Source organism: Leptopilina heterotoma, unplaced genomic scaffold, assembly GCF_015476425.1.
Source record: "Leptopilina heterotoma isolate Lh14 unplaced genomic scaffold, ASM1547642v1 Lhet_550, whole genome shotgun sequence".
Lineage (NCBI taxonomy): Eukaryota > Metazoa > Arthropoda > Insecta > Hymenoptera > Figitidae > Leptopilina > Leptopilina heterotoma.
Genome location: NW_025111120.1, coordinates 448,917 through 472,892, shown reverse-complemented (window position 1 = coordinate 472,892; position 23,976 = coordinate 448,917). Strand labels below are relative to the sequence as shown.

The 23,976-nt window shown below is 30.1% G+C and overlaps 2 protein-coding genes across 2 annotated transcripts in view; both read left to right on the top strand.

The window, feature by feature from the left end:
• Positions 1-1,258: 1,258 nt before the first annotated feature.
• Positions 1,259-22,425, top strand: LOC122508719. Its single transcript, XM_043622234.1, has 7 exons — positions 1,259-2,258; positions 2,442-4,342; positions 4,624-6,424; positions 19,296-19,443; positions 19,592-19,727; positions 22,139-22,261; positions 22,387-22,425. The coding sequence occupies exons 1-7, from the start codon at positions 1,259-1,261 to the stop codon at positions 22,423-22,425; spliced, it is 5,148 nt and encodes a 1,715-aa protein (XP_043478169.1).
• Positions 22,398-23,976, top strand: part of LOC122508725 (sodium-dependent dopamine transporter-like) — a 346,409-nt gene continuing 344,830 nt past the window's right edge. Inside the window, exons 1-2 of the mRNA XM_043622242.1 lie at positions 22,398-22,467; positions 23,009-23,124. Coding sequence (XP_043478177.1) covers positions 22,425-22,467; positions 23,009-23,124 — 159 coding nt within the window. The 5' untranslated portion in view covers positions 22,398-22,424. The remainder of the gene's footprint in view (positions 22,468-23,008; positions 23,125-23,976) is intronic.

Here is a 23,976-nt window from a genome sequence, read left to right as displayed (position 1 = left end):
TTATTTTTTTGTGTGCCTGTGTTATAGATTCGTAATAAGCGACCTTAAAAACATATAAATACTAAGTTCTATTATGAATTATATTTTAAATAAATTAAACACAAAGTTTCAGTGGTTGCAGGCGATAATGGCCTAATGCGTGTTACAGTTAATAATAATTTAAATTTTCTGAAAAGTACACGGAGAGAAGAATTATAGTGGGTTGTACTATTACGCATTTAGTAAGAAAATTTGAGTTGGGACAAATAAATAATAAGTAAAGGTTACAAAACAACGTTCAACTTTTTTTTTGTCAATCGAACTAAACATAGTAGTGAAGATGAATGTCTGCTTCGTGAAGAAAACAAAAATAATTCTGTTCAAGTTTTTTAATGAAATTATTAATTGAACTATAAAAATATGTTTAAATTAATTAAATAGCAACCTATTACAAAATTAAACGAAATCGAGATAAAATATTATTTTTCAAAACTTTATTTGCTGTGATACTTATTATACTTATTATTTATGCTTGTTATTACAATAAATATTAGGTTATTGTTATCATAATTTAAAAAAATTGTAAGTGTTTATTCAATTATGCGACAAATATATTTTGTAAAGAAATATATAAATATTAATATATCGATTTTATAATATTCTCTATTAAACTAAACAATTATAGAAATAATAATTTTTTAATTAGTTTGGTATTGTTACTGTTTAAACCATTGCTTGAAATTATTCTATGTATCTAATTTTTGTTTTTGAACTCCTGTTACTGGCAGGTAATTCACTTCAGTAGTGATTTAACTACACAAGGTCGACCTCTTCCATTGTTATAAATATTTATCTATCTTTGTTTATATGAATGGTTGCCAATAATTATTTGGTCCAACCAATGCTATTCCTTCTACAGCGACACGCCCTCTGAGAAAGGGGAAGCTTTTCTTTTATTTGTTACAGACAATACCGATGATTTACAACAATGAAGATGGTCACTTTTGGGGATACCACCACTACCTGAAAAAGGATTTCTCCGATATTAAAACGACAATAAATTGTAATATTAAGACAGTCTCTGTAAATGAACGTTCGAATAAACAAGTTTCAAATTTATCATTCCGTCATCTTTTATTTTATAATTATTTTTCAATTAAACAAAAAGGTCCTTCGAGCCGGATTAATTAATCGAATTAAAAATAAAATGTTAAAAAAGTTAAATTTATTTTTTGTGTAATTTCGCGAGTGAGTGATTATTAAACAAAAGTGATTCGTCATGGATGAATTAATACTTGAACAAGAAGTGAACATCAGCGCCGTTGAAAGAGCGTTAGTCAACTTCCGAAAACGTTCTGAAGATCAAATTACTTTGGAACTAGTAGAAGGTCGACGCCAATATCTGTTGACGGCATGGAATGCTTGTCAGCGAGTGGATTTGAAGATCATCAAAGCAGCCCATGGTTCAGATAAGTCGTTAATTCCTTACTTTTTTAATGATATTTTTGTTCAAGCAGAGGAAGTTTATTTGAATACATTAGATACTTTTAATGAGTTAATTGGAAAGCTTAAAAAAGAACAATTGATTTTATATAGAAATAGTACAAGTTCCAATAGCAGCCTTGATTCTTCAAAAATTGCTAAATTACCGCGAATAGAATTACCCAAATTTTCTGGCGACTATTTAGAATGGCAAAATTTCAAAGACTTATTTCAGTCTATTGTTGCATCAGACCCCAACTTACCTGATGTGCAAAAAATGCACTATTTGAAATCAAGCTTATTAAGCGAACCAGCACAACTAATAAAACATTTAGGTACTACTCCTGAAAATTATCAAAGCGCTTGGAGTATTCTTACAAAACGGTATGAAAATTCCAGAGCAATTATAAATTCATATTTGAATAATTTTATGTCACTCCCTGCTATAATGAACGAAACAGTTAAAGACTTAAAAAATCTACGAGATAAAACGTCTGAAGCTGTACAAGCACTAAAATCTTTGGGTCGAAATATTGATAGTGATCTATTAGTCTTTGTCGTTTCGCGAAAAATGGGAAAATTTTCCTTAATTGAATGGGAAAAAGTTCTTGGTGATAAAAATGAATACCCTTCATATGAAGAACTTGATTGTTTTTTAGCAACCCGTATCCGAACTCTAGAAGCATTGCAAAATGCAAAAGATAATTTAAAATCTACAAAGTCTACTCAAAACCAAGCAAGTACAGCTTCAACGTTTTCTATGAATGCTATAAATGTTAAATGTATTCTGTGTAATGGTAAACATTATTTATTTAGTTGTGATTCTTTTAAACAACTTTCTGTAGTTCATAGAAAAGAAATTGTTAAAGAAAAACATCTTTGTTTTAATTGTTTAAAATCGGGTCACAGTTCAAAAAACTGTCGTAATAAAAAAAATTGTTTCCATTGTAACAAGAGACATCACTCTTTGATCCATTCAGAAAGTAATCAAAAATTTAATCAAGCATCTAAAAACGAAGCCGATAAGAAACTTGAAATACCCAAAAAAGTAGAAAAAGTTTTACAAGATCAAAGAGTATTAAATCAAAAAGAATCTAATAGTACCCCAAAAAACGACACTGTTTCTTTGAACCATATACGCGGTAAAACAGTACTTTTAGCAACTGCAAAAATCTGTGTTGTTGGTAAAAACGGTGAAAGAATAGAGATTAGAGCTCTATTAGATCAAGGATCCGAGGTAACATTTATAACTGAAAGAGTTGTTCAAATGCTTCGGGTTAAAAAAGAACCAGCTATGATCCGTGTAACTGGAATCGATAATGCTTTTCTCGGAACTGCAAAATCACTCGTTAACGTTATTATCACACCAACACAAAATTTCGAAAAGAAAATTCCCATATCTGCGTTAGTACTCCCTAAACTCAATAATCATATTGTATCAAAAGCAGATTATCTTAGTGATTGGGAACATCTTCGCGACCTAGATTTAGCTGACCCAACACCATTTGATAATAAAGAATTCGATATGATAATTGGAGCGGATTATTACGGTTCATTATTTTTACCAGGTCTTATTAAAGGTCCTGTTCGATCACCAACAGCACAAGCTACGGTATTTGGTTGGATTATTTCGGGTCCCTTAAACTCACTCAATAATGTATCCCCAACTAGTAAAGTCGTTCATCATTGTGTAGGGCTTTCAGATATTCATAATGATCTGCAGAAATTTTGGGAAATTGAAGAATTTCAACAAAAAAGTAATCTTACAGACGATGAAACAAAATGTGAAGAGCATTTTGTTAATACACATTCTCGAAATGAAGAAGGAAATTATGTTGTTCGTTACCCTTTTAAAAATGATCCTCCTGAACGTTTAGGAGATTCTCTTCAAAATGCCAAACGTTTACTCTTACAAACAGAACGCCGTGTACAAAACAATCCCGAGTTAAAACAAGATTACTATGATTTTCTCAATGAATATAAAGATTTAAAACATATGATTGAAATTGATTATAATGACGAACAAAATTCTAATTTTGAAATAGAAAATTATTTACCATATCATATAGTCATACGTGTGAGTAGTTCCTCCACTCCACTACGCATAGTATTTAATGCTTCCTTTCCAACATTAACAGGAGTATCTTTAAATGATTTACTACTTCCTGGTCCCAAGTTACACGCCGACATCCCATCTATAATAATACGCTGGCGAAATTATCGTTTTGTTATGACTGCGGATATTAGTAAAATGTTTCGTCGAATTCAAATTGATAAAAGAGATGTTAATTTCCAACGAATTATTTGTAGACTTAACGAAACAGAGGAAATTAAACATTTTCAATTGTTAACACTCACTTATGGTGTCTCGTCATCTCCTTTCTTAGCAAATAGAGTAATAAAACAATTAGCTAATGACGAAGGAGATAATTTTCCAAAAGCAAAACAAATATTATTAAATGATATCTACGTTGACGATGGGCTTTTCGGAGCAGATGATTTAGAAACTGCCTTGCAAATTAAAAACGAATTTATTCAACTTCTTGCCAAAGGTGGCTTCCCGGTTCACAAAATTTCATCTAATTCGCCCCTCTTGAGTGATTCTAAGCTTTCTAAATATAGCGAACGATTGATACTAAATGATACTAATTCAAAAGCAGTTCTAGGACTCTATTGGGATCCAGAATATGATGTATTTAGAATTTCTATGTCCCCAGTAGTTAACGTCAATTTTACTAAGAGAAATGTTCTTTCTGTTATCGCTAAACAGTTTGATCCTTTAGGTTGGATTTCTCCAATTTTGATAATAGCTAAAATTATAATTCAAGACCTTTGGATAAGACATTTAGATTGGGACGAAACTCTCCCTGATGATTTAAGTGTAAGATGGAAATCCTATTGCCATGAACTTAATAACGTTCAAAAATAACCATCCCACGATGGACAGGATTAACTTCTCATGATGTAATAGAGATACACGGTTTTGCTGACGCATCTTCGCGAGCTTATGCCGCCGTAGTATATTTGCGTATACAAAACGTATCAAAAAAGATAAATGTGTCACTATTACTAGGAAAAACAAAAGTAGCTCCTTTAAAAACATTAACTATCCCCCGATTAGAATTATGTGCGGCAGTCCTATTAGCTAAATTATTAAAAAAGATCGTAAATGATTTACAATTAGACGACGTTCCTGTATATGGGTGGTCAGATTCTACCATTGTTCTGGCATGGCTATCCAAACATCCTTCAACATGGCGTACTTTTATTGCCAATAGAGTTGAAACAATACAATCTCTTATCCCAACTGCATCTTGGAAACATGTCCCGACTGCTGATAATCCGGCAGATTGTGCTACCAGGGGTATCTACCCATTGAAATTATTAAATCACGAATTATGGTGGTCCGGTCCTAAGTGGTTAAGTGACTCTCCTACGACGTGGCCTACTCTACCTGATTTAAATTATAACTGCGATGTTAAAACTACTGCTACCAAAATTCACATGGCTACAACTGATCAATCTTACGATTTTGTGAATAAACTTTCAAATAGATATAGCAGTTGGCCTAAACTTTTGAGAATTACTGCCCTCGTTTTCAAGTTTATCAATAAATGCAAAACAAAATTACAGTCCACTAATTCAGAAGTAAATAACAAGGCTGAAATGCATAGTGCTAAATTATTTTTGTTTAAAAATCTTCAATCACAGTTTTTTGCAAGTGAAAGAAGAGCGACTTTGAATAAATTGAATCTAAAAAAATCTAGTCCATTAAAAGCCCTTAATCCCTTTATAGACAAAGATGGACTATTGCGAGTTTCTGGTCGTTTAAGTAATGCTCCTATCGCTTGGGAAACCAAGCATCCTATCATACTACCTAATCATCGGATAAGTTTACTTATTGCCCAGCAAACTCATTTGAGGTCCTTACATGGAGGTCCACAAATGACTTTGTTTCTACTTAGGCAAAACTTTTGGATAATAAAAGGTCGAAATTTAGTTCGTAGTATTGTACATAAATGCTTGACTTGTGCCCGTCATCAAGCTACACTTCAATCACAGTTAATGGCGAATTTACCATCTTGTAGAGTAACTCCATCAAACCCTTTTACTCATTGCGGTTTGGATTATGCAGGACCAATCTCAGTTAAATTAAATAAAGGTCGCGGTTACAAATCGACGAAAGGGTTCATAGTTCTATTCGTCTGTATGGTAACGCGAGCTATTCATTTAGAATTAGTGAGCGACTATTCTTCTTCAACATTTCTATCAGCTTTAAAAAGATTTGTGTCTCGCCGTGGAATTCCTTCAAATCTATATAGTGATAACGGTAGAAATTTCGTTGGAGCTGATAAAGAATTACGTCGAATTTTTAAGACCTTAAAATGTGATCCTAAAGTTTCGAAAGACATGTCTGCATTTAATATCAACTGGGACTTTATTCCTCCATACTCGCCACATTTTGGGGGTATTTGGGAAGCAGGTATTAAAAGCACAAAGAAACACCTTAATCGCATAATGGGACCACACACATTAACTTTTGAAGAATTAACCACATTACTATGTCAAATAGAATCCTGTCTAAACTCACGACCTATTGCTGCATTTTCAAACGAAGTTGACGATTATTCGTATTTATCTCCAGGGCATTTTTTGATAGGAAAACCCTTACTAGCTATGCCTGAAAAATCTTTACCTTCCAGTCAACACAGTCTTTTAACACGTTGGCAATTAGTTCAACAAAAGACTGAGCAATTTTGGAAACAATGGAGTTTAGAGTACCAACAAGATCTTCAAAAGCGTTATAAATGGACGAAGTCAAATCCAAACATCAAAATTGGTGACTTAGTTCTGATAAGAGACATTAATCTTCCAAAATCAAATTGGCAAATGGGTCGCGTTCTTAAAATTCACCCAGGAAAGGACGGGTTAGTACGTGTTGTTACAGTCAAAACTAAAAAGGGTATTATTCAAAGATCCATTGCACAATTATGTGTCTTACCTACCCAAACAGAAACAAATCTATAATCAACGAACTGAAGTCTCAAGGCGGGCGGCATTTTTTTTATTATTTCTATTGTTATGAATGATTCAAAGTTACATCTGACATTAAATTGTTACATTCTACTTCTACATTTGTTATTACTTGTATTGTTATGATTAATTCAAAGTTACATCTACATCTTAATTTTTTTAATTTCAAATTGAAAAAGGAATACATCTTACTTCTATCATCATTCCAATAATTGGAATGAGGCGGGCGGTTTGTTTAAACCATTGCTTGAAATTATTCTATGTATCTAATTTTTGTTTTTGAACTCCTGTTACTGGCAGGTAATTCACTTCAGTAGTGATTTAACTACACAAGGTCGACCTCTTCCATTGTTATAAATATTTATCTATCTTTGTTTATATGAATGGTTGTTAATAATTATTTGGTCCAACCAATGCTATTCCTTCTACAGCGACACGCCCTCTGAGAAAGGGGAAGCTTTTCTTTTATTTGTTACAGACAATACCGATGATTTACAACAATGAAGATGGTCACTTTTGGGGATACCACCACTACCTGAAAAAGGATTTCTCCGATATTAAAACGACAATAAATTGTAATATTAAGACAGTCTCTGTAAATGAACGTTCGAATAAACAAGTTTCAAATTTATCATTCCGTCATCTTTTATTTTATAATTATTTTTCAATTAAACAGTTACCTTATATAACCTTCAATGTCTTTTTGTAAAATATTTGTAAAATCCCCACATATAACAAATTCTTGTGAAAATAATTAGTATCACTGACAAAATTATTTACTTAGAAACATTTAATTATTATAAAACTATTATTATTTAACTATAATAAAAGAGGTTAATTTTTATTTTGGCAAATTGTAAACAAAATAGTAGATATGACATTTCATATCGTAGACGATACTAATGAAGTTGGTAGTCTTAATAACTAAACAGCCGTTTATTGAAGTTTACTTTTTGTTTTGTTGAACGAAAATGTCACCATATTGTTTAGTAACTATGACTCAGGGTTGAGTATGATTGACTACTTTCTTCTCTCCGTGTAAAAATGTCAGTTGTAATAAATACTTACATCATTTTTCAAGACTTTAAGTCGCGGGACCCCAATAATTCTGTTGGAAAATAATCGTTAGACTTCTAGGAAGTAATAAAAAAATCGAGAAGAAAAAAAACACTGGAGTTTATGTGAAAATTTGATTTGATTTTTTTTCGAAAAATAGCCGCCATTTTGTTAAATTTAAATTTTTTTTAATTAAACCTGTAGGATTTCAAAGAACATTTAATCCGGAATTAGGGACAAAAAGAATCATTACATTATAGGCAGATACAAAAATGATACAATAATTTTAATATTTTTTACCGTCATTTTCTTGAAATCAGACCTCGCAGTTTTAAAAATTCAAATGCGCCTAACTTCGTTAAATAATTTTTTTTTGCAAAATGGCACAGTGGGCCAGGATCGTCGAATTTTGGCCAAAAATACAATTTTTCAACTTTCAAATATGCACAAAAAAATTAATCCACAGTATTTAATAGTAAATAAGTAATTTATTGCAAAAAGGATTTGTTAAATAATAAAAAATTGTGTCTTCTAGAACTATTTAAAGTTTAACATTTAAGATAAAATAATAAAATGTTTTTTTTTACCGACAGATTGGCTCAGTCGGATAGATGCCTGGCTCGGTGGGCGGACCAAGGGTACTTGGTTCGCGCCCATTAGCCTGGGATTTTTCCGGCACGTGAGACAATCTGAGCGGGAGGTTTGACGTCGAAGTATAATGATGTGCACCGTCGATTATTGTCCGGTACACACCATTAGAATTCGACTGTCGATAAACCGGTTGTACTCGGAGAGGTTTTCTACAGTTTCCCTCTCCACTGGCGAGAAAACCCATTAGACGGGTGGTCCAGGAAAATGCGAGTACTCCAAATTTTCAAGTCGCTCTGTAGGCGCAAAAATTTAGTATTAAGAAATGTTTGTAAGGAATGTTCTACGGTTGTAAAAACACTTGTATAGCCAAGATTGTAGGCTTAAGACGGGTGTATAAACAAATAAATAAATAAAATGTTTTTGATTAAAAAACTTAATATATTTAGAAATAAATAAATTATTTTTATATAAGTACTTATTTTTTCTCATCAACAGATAAATTGAAGTAAAAAAACCAATAGTTACAAAAAAAAATAAAATTTATTAAAATGTAGCTCCATTGAAGTTAACAAATAGTGGATTTTTCAATAGAGAGTCGACTTTTAGTAAGTCGAGCTCCTCCGAGCCGCGCATAATATTTGGAAAAAGAAGTTATAAAACGATTACTTAGCATGTCTACTTTGACGCCAATATGTGCCATTTTGCGCCTTTTCATATTTTTGCAACATAACAAGAATATTGCAATAAACATATAAAAATATATGCAATAAATATATAAAGACAATTTTCAAAATTAATCAATTATGATGAACAGTGGTATTTAACGGTTTTTCGTGTCGCTGATTACGAATCTGATGTCAGATTTGAAAAATTCAAAATGGCGGATATAATATGGCGGACATAAAAATTTTAAAATTAATAAAATTGAATTAAACATAGGTATCTATGGGTTTTTTGCATAGAGTTATTAGAATAGAGTGCGCGAGTTATACCTTTTACCGTGAGAATCATTCTTAGGCGATGAGTATAAATTGAAAGCAGGTAAAGTTAACATAAAATACCATTTTTCCTGCTAAAAATGTTTTTAAATTATTTTTTGTCACGTAAATAAAAGAAAAACATAATTGCCAGCAAGCAACCAACAGTTGTTTCGATGCATCAGCTGTTTCACTATCGCACATGCGTTATTAGAGAAAGAAAGAAAAGGGGTCTACTTTTCGTATGGCTGTCTCCGTCAATTTGCCTAAGAAACATTTTGGTCTCTTGCGCACTCTATTCTAATAACTCTATGGTTTTTTGGGTCGCTGATAACGAATCTGATGTCAGATTTCAAAAAATCAAAATGGCGGTAATAAGAAATTTTAAATTAATCAATTTCAATGAAACATAGGTATGTAGAGGTTTTTCGGGTTGCTGATTAAAAATCTGTTGTCAGATTTTAAAAATGTAAAAATGAGCACTGTCTTTCTGAAATCAGATTTAGATATGAAATGGAGTGTTTACCTGATCCATGGAAATAAAAGCAGATTCTCCAATAGGACTACATGTGCACCTGATATACCCACGCGATAAACTATATACCTATAAGTAAACATCAGGTGTAAAAAAACTAAAAAAATTTTTAAAATCTAAAAAAAAATACAAAACGGGATCTTTACCTATAACCTCCTCGTGGTAGATCCTGGAAATTACAGTACGTTTTATTTTTGTAGGCTAATAACAGGAAATTTTTTTTTATTTTCTGAATTGTATAGACACTAGTTTTGTAATCACCAAACTTAAAAACTCCCAAGCCAAAAATTGTAGGCGAATCTCACCCAATCTAAAATCCACTTTAATTCTTACATCAGATTCGTAATCGGCGACCTAAAAAAAACCCCTATATACAAAGTTTCATAAAAATCGATTAATTTTAAAAATTGTATGTCCGCCATTTTGGATCCGCCATTTTGAATTTTTGAAATCTGACATCAGATTCGTAATCAGCGACCCAAAAACCCATAGATACCTACTATCGGTGTAAAATGTAAAGTCAGTTGGCTTTGACCGCTTATATCTTGAGTAATAAAAATCGCATAATATTGAAACAATTTGGAATCAGTAGCTACAACATTTCTACGTTACTGTAGAAAATGAAGGAAATACAAAAAAATTATTTCGAGAGTTATTAATTTTTGAAGGGAAAAAGAACATGTTTTTTGGCATCATTTTCACAGGGTCTACTTTGGTAACATGTAACTAGTTTAATAAGAGTCCTATGATGTTCCTGATTTTTTTCTATGTTCCTTAAATCTTTCTGAATAATGTTATTTAAACAAATAACCGTTATTATAATAACTTTTTGAGATATTTAAACGAAATAGTAGTCATGTTATCTTTGTTGGAAATTAAGGTACGAAGATGAGACAAAGTACACGTTACGGAGAATACGACACTTATTACGATTCATCAACAAAAGTTTGGAAGAAAAATTATTTCAAGAAGTTATTTGCAAAACTATATTCAGTTTTTTGCTTTATTGCACCATTAGCGGTAAGGTGCACACCATCATAAACCATTTCCTATAGGCGTCAACATTTTAAATGCGATAAACTGTATTATTGTAGACATGAGCAGGTAAGTGAGGACTTCAGGTCACTTCTACCCAAACCTACATAAAATTTTGAATTTCTTAAGACAGGAAAAATATTTTGGGTGTTTACACCTCTGTACATCCTTAGAAACCAGATCTTTAAAGTTATAAATCAGTTTCAACCACAGAAAAAAATGACCAAAAAAAGGTAGTAGTGCTAAACTTGGAGTTTCGGACAAAAAGACTTACAGTAGTATGCACCTGACTGCTAATGGTGCAATAAAGCAAAAAACTGAAAATACTTTTGCAAATAATTACTTAAAATAATTTTTTTTCCAAACTTTTGCTGATGAATCGTAATAAGTGTCGTATTCTCCGTAACGTGTACTTTGTCTCATCTTCGTACCTTAATTTCCAACAAAGATAACACACCTACGGTTTCGTTTAATAATCTCAAAAAGTTATTATGATAACGGTTATTTGTTTAAATAACATTATTCAGAAAGATTTAAGGAACATAGAAAAAAATCAGGAATATCATAGGACTCTCATTAAACGAGTTACATGTTACCAAAGTAGGCCTTATTGAAAATAGTGTCAAAAACATGTTCTTTTTCCCTTCAAAAATTAATAACTTTAAGAAAAAAATGTTTATTTGTTTTTAATTTTTTACATTAATGTAGAAATAAATTACTTACTGATTTCATACAGTTTCAATATTGTGCGATTTTTTTATTCAAGTTACAAGCCTTCAAAGTCAACTGACTATACTTTTTGAACCGATAGTATGTTTAATTCAAATTTATTGATTTTAAAATGTTATGTCCGACATTTTGAATTTTTGAAATGTGACTTTAGATTCGTAATCAGCGACCCAAAAAACGTTTAGATACTTATGCTTCATTAAAATTGATTCATATAAAAAGAATTTATGTCCGCCATATTGGATCTGCCATTTTGAATTTTTGAAATCTGACTTCAGATTCGTAATCAGCGACCCCAAAAACTGTAGATATACAGTATAACAGTATGCTATAGCATACTTGTTATTCGTAAATATCTAGTTTTTTTTAAATAATGATTTTTGGCCAAAAATCGACAATTCGGCCCACTGTGGCACGAACGGGCAAGCGGGGTACAGTGGATCCCGCATTGTCATAAGCTTAAAAATATTGCGATAACGTACACGGTAAAAAATTTACTATGGGGACTACAGTACCACTTAGTGGAATACATAAAATTCACAATTTGTGCTATAAACAAATAACAAAATAGTGTATTTCTTTTAAAAAATTAAAGCCTACACCAAATAATCCTGTCTTGCACTAAGAACGGTGTGTGTTTTTCCCAGGGTATTTTTGTTAAATTTAAAATCTTAATCATCATTTTTATATTTTAATGCATTAAAATTCATAATATAATAAAAAGAAAACAAAATTTACAAATATTTTCGTTTTTAAGGGGTTATATGTGACTGTCCGCGACAAAAGGGACCTTAGCTCCCAATAGTGAATTTTGCAAGAAAGGCGATTGAAGTAGAGCGTCTCTGATTGGTGCAGACGTTCCACTAGAATTCAGCCCCACTACTCACTCCTCATTAATATTTGTCCGCGTTACACGAAGCGCACAAATTGTATGTAGATGACCAGTGTAGTTGTATTGGAAAGTAGAGGGGCTGCTTTTCTGAACAACCACGTGTAAACACTCAACAAGCTCGTTTTTAAACATTAATAACAAAAAAATCTATAAGTAAAAAGTATTTTTGACGCTTGTATGTGAAAGAGCAACTCAATAAATTTTGAATGATATACATAACTCGAAATAATTGTTGGCAACATCGGCTTGCTTTTGGAATCAAAAATATTTTTTTTCATAAACTACATAAGATTATCTAGTGAAGTACACATTATTATAATTTTAGAATTTTTTTTGGAATTAGTCTGGTAAAATAATTAAAATTAATTAAATTAATCTTTTGGATATTTTCAAGTAAAATATCTTGGCGCTAATAAAATAAATTATCTAAATTTAGTCAAATAATTAAAGTCAAAGTGTAGATAACGTTTAATTCTAACCTCTTGTCAAAATATTATTTTGTTTTGGTTAAATAAAGTTAAAATGGAGAAATATCTCCAAATGATTAATTCAAATGTTTAAAATTAATTCAATAATAATTATTAAAATAATAATAAAAAATAAGCATGGACGTTATAACAGGTATGCAGACCTTCAGAAAAAATAATGAATTGGGGATCATCCATAAACCACGTAGCTCCGATTTTTGAACTTTTCGACCCCTCCCCTCCCCTACGTAGCTTAACGTAGCATATTACCGAACCCCTTCCCCCCTACCTAATGGAACGTAGCTTTTTTCTTTTTTTGAATATTAAAATCTCTTTTCTAAAAATAATCAATAAAATCGTATTGAAACATAGTAAACAATATTAAATGTTTTTAAATCACAGTTTATTTTTTTCTTTTGACAAGTAAGAGTTTGATACAAGACTAATTCTTAATTTTAATCAATATATATATATATATATATATATATATATTTTTTCATCACTATATACACGGAAAGAAATCTGTTGCTATTATTGCTTGCAGAATCTTTACAAATTCTATTAGTCACTGCTGAACAGAATTTTAGCTTGAGGTTATAATAATTTATATACGAAATCATCTATTTAATGTAATGGAGAGTTCGATGGAATAAAAACATAAATCAGCTGCTAATTTTGCACGAAATCTTTATAATAAATATAAAGAGAACGTGCTATAAAAGTATTAGATTCTTCTTATAAGAATCGCTCGAACTCCGACTGATTTTCAGGCGGACTTTATACAACACAATCTTACTTGCGTGTACGCACATATAACTCACACACACATATATTTCTCTGGATGGTTTCGAGGAACGGAACGCGTACAAAGCGGTGACGTTTTCAATAACATAACCTAACAATTTTCACATGTTGCTTATATATTCAAACACGAATAAAAATGCAATAATTTTTAAATAATATACTTACTATTAAATAAATATTATCTTTTTATAACAGCAACAAGTATTAAATACTACATATAATATATAATGTTTTACAGGACGACAAAACTGTCCAGAGAAATATATGTGTGTGTGAGTTATATGTGCGTATACACAAGTAAGATTGTGTTGTATAAAGTCCGCCTGAAAATCAGTCGGAGTTCGAGCGATTCTTATAAGAAGAATCTAATACTTTTATAGCACGTTCTCTTTGTATTTATAATAAAGATTTCGTGCAAAATTAGCTACTGTCTCTTATGCTTATTGCATTAAAAGTATTTTTATAATAAGTATATGAATCCATGCTAAAAATATAAGAGAAACGTTAAGCAATTTAAGTAATGTGCTCTTTCGAGTAATATTATCAGCAGATTTCTCTCCGTGTATATTTATATATTTATTCCACATGAAAAGGGCCTATATTGTCGGTTCTAGTTTTCGAGATAATCGCAATTTAGTAATTTTGGAGCAAAATCTTAATTTTTAAAAAATTTTTATTATCAATCTACATGTTTTAACGAGTCGAATTATGCGGTTTTCATTAATTTATCGATAATTTAACTGTTTGATTTCATTGGTTCTTTAGAAAAATGAAAAGGGCCCATTTTGGCGGTCATTTGCAAAAGTAATCCGTATTTTCAAAAATGGAGGTGTGGAAAAAATTTAAAATCTCTTGATTTTTCATCTTTAAGGTGTCCTGGACTGTAAACAATTCTTATCTGAATAACTTTCCAGAAGAACCAGTGATATTGATGTTCGAGTCTTTTTTTCGTAATTGTCGAAATGAAAATTTGGATATTACGTTAATTTTTTCATAATAGAAACTGTCAAAAATTTTTAAATAAGTTATCTAATATCTATTCTTTTTCTTCAAATGACACAATAAAATTGTACCTAATCATTAATCTTGTAAAAAAATGGTTCTTTAATAGAAAAACTGTCCTTTTCAGAAAAAAAAAGTTTTTCGTATTTTCAAAATTAAGAGGGGGGGATGGTTTTAAAAATTTAAAACCTGTTGGTTTTTTATCTTCAAGGTAACCGTTTTTCTCGAAATTAGGTTTTTGGCGTTCTAAACTTTTAAATTCCGTAACTCAGCGAATTTTTAACCAAAAAAGTTCTAAGACTACTCAAAATTTTCCAAATTTTGCCAGGAATACGCCCATATAGATAACTCCAATAGTGCCAAAATGGTCCATTTTCATGTGGGACGTCCACATATATCTCTGGAATTGACTTTCGAGCTGCCCGCGTAATTTCAAAAAAATGTATGTCAAATAAAAATACAAAGCTACGTTGCCCAGACACAAAACCCTCCCTCCCCCCATGTGGTCTAACGTAGCACATTACCGAACCCCCTCCCCCCAAAGCAGGCTACGTGGTTTATGGATGGTCCCTAATCTGCACTCGAAATTTAAAAAAAACCAAAAAGTTACAAACATTTTTTTGGAAAAAACGTCGTTTTTTGAAATTTTTTTTTTCAAAATGAATTTTTATCGAAGGTATTGAGTCCGAAGAAGTTCGTAAAACCTTTAAATATCGGGTCCAAAATGTTCAAGCTTTCAGATGGTATAAAGTTTATTTGGTTAAAATTCAAGATGGCGGATAAAAAATGGCGACCAAAAGTCATTTTTTTATAATATAAAAACCTCGTGTGTGAAATTTGTAAAAAATGCACAAATTCAGTTGAAACTATTTACTCGGGGGTTTTTGGGGTCGCTGATTACAAATCTGAACGTCGTTTTAGAAAATTCAAAATGGCGGATCCAATATGGCGGACGAATTTTCGAAAAATTGATTCAATTTGATTAATATTTCTTACTCGGGGGTTTTTGGGGTCGATGAATACGAATATTAACTTAGATTTTAAAAATGCAAAATGGCGGATCCAATATGGAGGACAAATTTTCAAAAAATTGATCAAATTCGATCAATATTCCTTTACCCAGGGGTTTTTAGGGTCGCTGATTACAAATCTGAAGTCCGATTTTTGACATTCAAAATTTCAGATCTAATATTGCGAATAATTTTCCAAAAATATATCAGATTTCATTAAAATTCGTTTAATTATTTTACAATTTTTTTATTACTATTTTTTTTTTATTATTTAAAATTGTCAAGTCTTACATAAGACTTATTACAAATACATATATATGTGCATAATTACATTAAGTACAATCATCACACCAAAAAAGAAAAAACAAGGAACAATCATACAAAGAAACCACACATTACAAAAAAATCATTTAAATATTTGAAGGCCTTAATATTAGGCTTAGCAATTAAAACATTTATATTAAGCGGAAGATGTAAATTAATTTGCTTTAAATTTTTAATCAGTATCTCTCTTTTCTCATTATGTAGTGGACATTGCCAAACTACATGATTTAAGTCTTGAGTCTCATATGTACAAGAGCATGAAGGGTCATCAATTATACCTATTCTTGCTAATGACTCAGCAAGATTGTAGTGATTGGCCCTGCAACGATTCACCATAACAATAGTCCTTCGAGATAATTTTTTTTTCGAATACCAGGGATACAAACTATTACTAAAATAATTACCAAAATATTGTTTACCTTTATTCAAGGCCTGCTCTTTTATAAAATCTATTGTAGAACTTTTTGCTTCTTTTTTAAAGTATTCATAATAATCTGTAAATGGTATTTGAATTGAATCTAATGGTTCCAACTCAGTGGCCAATTTAGCGTTAATATCCGCAGTTTCATTGCCATTTATTCCAATATGTGATTGAATCCAGAAAAACTTAATTGTTTAATTAGGATTATTTTCGACTATAAGATTGTAAGCTTTTTTAATTTAAAAAATAATTGAACTAGTTTTTATATTCCACTTTATTGAATTAAGAGAACTTAAAACACTTAAAGAGTCAGAAAATATATAAAAATTTAATAAAGGGTTATCATTTATTATCTTAGGAGCATTCAGTATAGCATAGCCTTCAGCTGTATACACTGAAGCCCTACTATCAATTGACATTTTGTTTATAATACTCAATTCTGGACAATTATATGCAGCGCCCACAGACCTGGAACCCATAACCTTGCTACCATCTGTATAAATCGCAGTTGCCGTATTTACAATAAAAAAATCTGATAGCAATTGATTCGGACAGTCAACAGATCGCAATTCATTTCCCAGTACTGTATTAACATCTATTTTCGTTACTAACGTTTTATAATCATTATAATATATGTTCGACACATATTGATTGTTACAGTTTTTCCAAACATTTTCAAAACAATGATCAATAATTTTAAGTTTACCTTTTCTTTTTCTCTTTTTAAAATTTAAATAGTATCGTATTAGGTTATTTTTAATTAAAGAGTTCTCAAATGACAATATTTTTTGAAAGTCGCATTTGCACAAGAATTTTGCACGCTTCTCAATCAATATCAATTTTTATTCCGCAAGAAGTATATTCTTAGTAGTACTAAGACGATAACCAAGTGCGGCTCTAATAGCTGAGTACTGAACCCCTTCTATCTTGTTTTCATTATTCTTTTGATTAGGAAAATATACAAAAATTACAAACTCGATTATGGAGCGTACAAAACTCTTAAATAAAATCATAAGTGTTTCGGGGTCAGCTCCCCACAAAGTTCCTCGCAGATATTTAATAATATTTATTGCTCTAAGACATCTTTTAAGAATATAGTTCACATGCTGCTTAAAAAGAAATTTATAATCAAATGTTATGCCGAGAAAACGAACAGATTCTGTAGATCTAACAGGAATATTATCAATAAATAATTCGACCTCCCCAGGATGGATATTTTTATTATTAAAATGAATTAATTTAGTTTTTTGAGGTGAGAGATCAAGACCCAAATCTGAGATGTTTTTCTTAATTATCTGTATGGACTTTTCCATTATAGATTTACATCTTTTAATTGAATTAAATCTTATATAAACAGCAATATCATCGGCAAATTGAGATACCTTTACAGACTTAGGTACATTTTCAGTAATATCTTTCACATATATGATATAAAGTAACGGGCTGAGAACCCCTCCTTGGGGTACCCCCTTGCCAGCCACTCTAAAACTATCTTTTAAACAATTAGCATCAATATATCGTTGATACGTCATAAATTTAATAAACAAAATCATTTTTTAGAATAACCTATAGACGCAAGTCTTTCCAAAAGAGTATCGCTTCTAACGTTATCAAATGCGCCACTAATATCCAAAAACGCTGCTAACACTTGCTGACGATTCGTAAATGCTTCATTAATACATGTAGATATATTTATAAGATTGCCAACACAAGATCTACCGGCCCTGAAACCACTCTGAGTCATGGGGAGAATGTCATTAGATTCGCACCACCACTGTAAGCGATTTTTTACAAGGGTTTCAAAAAGCTTACATATACAGGATGTTAGAGCAATAGGTCGTACACTTTCTCCATCAGATTTACAATTTCTTACATACTTATTCTAAATTTTTGCGCCTACAGAACGACTTGAAAATTAGGAGTACTCGCATTTGCCTGGACCACCCGTCTAATGGGTTTTCTCGCCAGTGAAGAGGGAAACTGTAGAAAACCTCTCCTGAGTACAACCAGTTTATCGACAGTCAAGTTCTAATGATGTGTACCGGACAATAATCGACGGTGCGCATCATTATACCTCGACGTCAAACCTCCCGCTCAGATTATCTCACGTGTCGGAAATATACCAAGCCAAAAGGGCGTGAACCAAGGGTACTTACCCTTGGTCCTTAAACGTCCGCCAAGCGAGGCATCTATCCGACTAAACTAATCTATCGGTACCATTTCATCCTATCGAACTGTATTAAAAAATTATTCCGCTAAGCAAAAACTTTTGGAAAAAGATCATGAATTTTAAAGAAATAATGTTAATTTGATTTTGTTTGTTGGCTGACATTGTTTCTTTAATATAAATTTTGCACAAAATCATTAAAAGAAATGTTGTGAGAGAGAAAAAAATTAACCAAAAAAAAATATAAAAGAAAAATTGAAAATTTCTGATTTTCTGCCTCATACCCCCCCCCCTTTTTTTATGTGCTGTCGTCCCTTGACAGTGTTTTTATATGAAAAAAAGAAAAAGAAAATATATATAAAAAAATTATTTTCGAAAGATTTTCATATTTTGTTAATCTAAAAATAAAATAAAGATTATTTTTTGTCATGGAATTGTCTCCGTCCGGTTGGATCTTTGTTCTCACGGTTTTATTTGCAAGCTTGCAAAATAGTTCTATTAACCCCTTGGCTGTCAACAAGATTTACACTGTTTGGGCCAAAAGTGTGTTGAAAAATTTTTTAATGGATTTTTATGAAACTTAGTACCTTAAGGTTTCTGGGGTCGCTGATTACGAATCTGACATCAATTTTTCGAAATTCAAAATGGCGGATCCAAGATGGCGGAAATTTTTCAAAATTCGTCGAATTTGCTTAAAACTTGTTACTCGGGGATTTTAAGAGTCGCTGATTACGAATCTAACATTAGGAAACCAGGAATATTGTTTTTAATGACCCACATTGGGTGCAAGAATACCGCTGGAATTGGGCGGAGAAAAAGTATGAGACCCGGTGCTTTTGGGTTCCTGTAGATTTTGAAAGCCCCAATATTTGTGTCGTGCCGGAGGAGGAACCTATGGAGGAGATTGTGGGTTGTTTGGGTGTCAATATTGTTTCTCGGTGAGTGTTTTATTTTGATTGTATTAATGTTGTGTTTTGTTGGTTGTTGTTATTAAAATTTGATAGTTTCTGTGTAAAATTTGTAGAAATTCAATTTTTGTTAAAAAAAATCTATATTATTTGTATGATATTTTCTTTCTTTTTTTAGTCCATTTTCGAATTTGCCCTGTTACCCTCTTGCTCGCGGTTTTCGTCCACGTAGTGAATTGTTGGAGCTGGTGTTCATCCAGAGATATCACCAGGATTGGGATGATCTTGTTCGCGGTTTTTCTGGTTGGGAAGTGGTAAGTTTTTTATCTTTGTATCTTTAGATATTTAAAAAAAATTATTTTTTTAAAATTCTTAATAATAGTATTTTTGTTAGGGGTTAAAAAAATTTGACGGATATTTTCTTTTTTCTTTTTTTTAAAAATGTTTTTAGAGTATTGTTTCTTTGTTTTTGTAATAGAAATATTTTGTGTTTTTTGTGTGTTTCAGCGTTGGGGTTTTGGTTTAAGAGTCTGCGTGGATTCCTGCATAAAGTGTTTTTTTTTAAATGTAGTGTTATTTTAATTTGTAATTTTTTGTCTTCTTTTTTTATATAAAATATAGTAATATGTTTTTGCTTTTATAGTTCAATTATTTACTACTTAATGACAGCATCTCCCGGTGAGCTGAGTTTTTGAGTGTATGTTCATTGTTCTTTGCGCTGTAATCTTAACTTTATCTAGTTTTTTCCTTCCGTTGCAGTTTTGAGCGTCAGTTATGTTCTATTGTGTGTCGTGAGTGGTGTTTGATTTTACCTGGATTTTAACCTACAATAACGTGAGTAATTTTTATATTAAAAATTTAGGCCATTCTGTAAAACAAAATGATTTATCCCTCTTTTTTCTTTAAAAAAATTTTAGGTTTTAGGTTGTTGATACTTTTAAATAAATTAATTCTCTGTTTCCTTTTTTTTAGAGTAAGAATTTTGAGCAAGGCAAAAAAACATATTTTATTTATTATATTTTTTTAAAACTTCAAATTGTAAATTTCCCAAAAAAATGGGAATATCTAATATTATATCAGGAATCACAGTACCTATTATCATTAAAAAAAAGTGAAAAGGTACAATTTTGGAAAATCGGTAACAAATGAGTAACAATAAAAGTGCTGTTAAACATGAATAAACATGCAATTTAAGGTTAATTAACATTTTTATTGTTGAGAGAAAGTACTTTTTCAAATATCTAAATATATAATTATAAATTTTATATATTTGTAATATATATATAATTTATCGTTATGTTTGTGTTATTATTTACTTAATTAAAATTAAAAAATTAAAAGTTTTTGTTTAATTTTGTAGAACGAAATTTATTTTTGATTTATTATGTTAGATGTAATGAAGATTTTAATATTAGTTTTTTTTAATATTGAGAGTTAATCCCCTTTTCTGTAATTTCATTTAAAAATTACAACCATAATGTACAATCTTTTGCTTCTAAAGTACCTTTCTTCAGAGCCAAAAAAATATAGATAAAAATAATAAGAATTTAAAAATTTATTTAGAAAAATTAAAATTTAGAATTTTTTTTACAATTAAACAAGTATTTTAATCATTTTAATAACATTTTGATTTCTAAAATGCATTTAAAGCATTTTGCATTGATTCTGAGTTTTTGACAAAAAAAAATGTAAAATTACATCGTCCAACGGGGGAAAAAGTGACCACACGTCCAACCGATTAATTAATGCTTTATTTTAATGCTTATTAAATAAGAGTTAATTTTATTTAAGAAAAAAATATTCAAACGCAGAAAAATAATTATGAAATAAATAATTTTTAAAACTAACTATGATAACTAAAAATAGGTAAAAAGGTAACAAATCATCAAAATAGGTACAAAAGGGTGAGTTCGTAACACTCTGTGATCCCTGTTATATTGTATTTTTTAAAAAATTCTTTTTTTTAGAGTAAATGTCTAAAAAAATATTAATTATTAATTTAAATATAATTAATCATTGTTTAATTAAAAAAATTAAAATAATTTTGGATTTAAAAATAGAAAAATTGAACTTTAATTGGTAAATTTCTTCAAAAATATTTGTTTTTTTTTTGACTTGATAAAAATTTTGCATGAGATTCAATTATTTGCAACACAGTTTCAATCGTTCTTTTTTTTAAAGAAATTAATTATTTCTTCATATAATTTTTTTTTAATATAAAATTTTATAAACATTCAATTATTCTCAATAGATTTACAATCAAATAACTCAAAAAAAATAATTATTTTTACAAAATTGTGATAAAAATTTTAACTTTAATTAAAAAGGATTTCATATAATTTAATAAAATATTTCGACTATATAAAAAAATGAAAGATACTTTTGTGCAAAAATCGATAAATATCCAGTAGTTAAATAAGGACCAAAAGTTAAATATAGATAAATATTTAAATTATTTGAAAATAGCCGAAAATATTGTTAAAAAAAATGTTTTATAAGATTATTGGAAAATTAAAATTAGAAAGTGGAAAATATTTTTGTACATTTGTCTTGAAAAAATTTAAAATTTATAAACAAAGTACAAATTATAAATCAATTTTTGCTAAAAAAATGCTGCCTAATTTCGATTTGTCTAATGATTATGATTTTTTTTTAAAGTAAATACTTTGAAGAATTTTACATTTGTTAATTACCTAAAATGTTTTTTTTTCTCTTTTTCTTTTAGATGTCTTCAAACGTAACAAATCCTCACAATGTAGGTGAAACAAGTGAAATTAAGGTGGATGAAATAAAAGAAAAGCCTCAGGAGCTGGGTGCAGAAACCGCAGGGCCTTCCTTTTCTGGGCGTGTTGCTCCTTTTTTCCGTATGTTAATTTTTGATTTTTTTTTGTTTCTACCAATTTCGTTTTTTTAGATGTATTTTGTTAAGTATGCATTATATTTATGAATTCATTATTATTAAATTTTTTTTAGTTCATCCAGCATCTGCAGCTACCTTTGAAATTGGCTTGATGCCGCGCCCTTCCTTTGGGTATTGTGATAGCTCTTGCTCTGGTAAGTTTTTTTTTAAATAAACTGTAATCTATATATATATATATATATATATATGGGTGATTCTCCTGAAAGGGACAACTTCACGTGTCTCCAACATGAGGTTCATTATTTAAATTAATTTTTATTAATATTTTATCAAGTTTAAATTAAATTTATTAACTTTTCAGTTCATCTCCGAAACCTTTTTTTATATTTGATAGGCGTTTTCTTTTGTTTTTAATTTTTTTAATTATTGTTTTCAAATATTTAACCTTCAAATTAAATTATTTATTTAATAAAAATAGAATATACGAGCAAAAAATGCAATAAATTAAAACATAACAATTTATTATTTTTTAAAAAAAATTTCCTACCGAGTTTTTTTTACAAATTTTGCGCAATTTATATTTTTATCTTTAAACAACTTTTAAACTTATTTATGAAAAAAAATAAAAAAAGCATAATTTAATTTTTTGGAAATTCAACCAAAAAAAAGGTTCCTTTCAGTAGGATCACCCATATATTCTTCCCTTTTTTACAAAAATATTCCCCCTTTTTTTAGTAACTCCGGAGCCTAATGATCAGTTAATAATGGGGCTATATCGAAGAAAAATAGTTTCTGCCTCAGGACAGGAGTCAGAAATTTATTATTGGTTGGGCCATAGTGACCTTCCTGCGGTAAGTTTAAACTACTCATTTTTTAGTCTTTTTCTATTCTAATTGTATAATGATGCTAACCTTGCTGAGTTGCTTTCTTTTTTTTATCTTAAATTTAAAAGAAGGTTTTTTTTTAATTTGTAATTTTGTCGCGTAGTTTTGTTTGTTTTTATTTTTTTTTAGTTAACGTCTATACTGTTAGGTGGTATTTGTATGCAGTCTCGTTTTTTAGGTTTAGGTATTTGTTCTATCTGTACTGTTGTTTGGAATATTTTTTCTTGTTGGGTTTCGTCCTTTCCTTTTAGGTTTTCGTTTTCTTTCTGTTTGTTAGGGATTGCGTATAATATTGAATCGTCGTCTTTTCGGAATTGTAAAATACTAGGAGTTAATGAGATTTTTGAGTTTCTGTTTTTTACTGTGCATTAATATATTATATATCCTAAAGTTATCAATACTACTATACTAGTGGTTCCTAATACCGAGTGCGTATAATAATTTTGTTTTCTTTGCCCTAGTCGATGCTTACTTTGCTGCTTCAATTCGTTTTCTAAATTTTCTAATTTAATGTCTCCCTCCATTTTTTTCCATGGTGGTCTAATTTTTTCCGGGCTTGTCCAGGTTTGTTCTCTTTTGTTTTCCTGTAGTATAGGTGCTAATTCTTCTAAACAAAGTTCTAATTTTGGTTCATAAAGATATTCTTGTTTATTTTCCTTGATTTGTAACGCTGGCAATTCTATTGTGTCTGTAGTTAGTTTACATCCCGATGCAATTTGTAATAGTCCTACTCCTGTTAATTTTAAAGGTTTAGTTGGTAGGTTGTAGCAGGATAAATAAGCTGTTTCCTCGATTGTTAAAGAATATATCCAACTTCCT

Excerpts from the sequence above, each read along its gene's own strand:
- LOC122508719 (XM_043622234.1), top strand. The coding sequence starts at position 1,259 with ATGGATGAATTAATACTTGAACAAGAAGTGAACATCAGCGCCGTTGAA. Across the intron at positions 2,259-2,441 it reads TAAATGTATTCTGTGTAATG|AAAGTAATCAAAAATTTAAT; the intron begins GTAAACATTATT and ends TGATCCATTCAG. Across the intron at positions 4,343-4,623 it reads CTCTCCCTGATGATTTAAGT|ATCGTAAATGATTTACAATT; the intron begins GTAAGATGGAAA and ends TTATTAAAAAAG.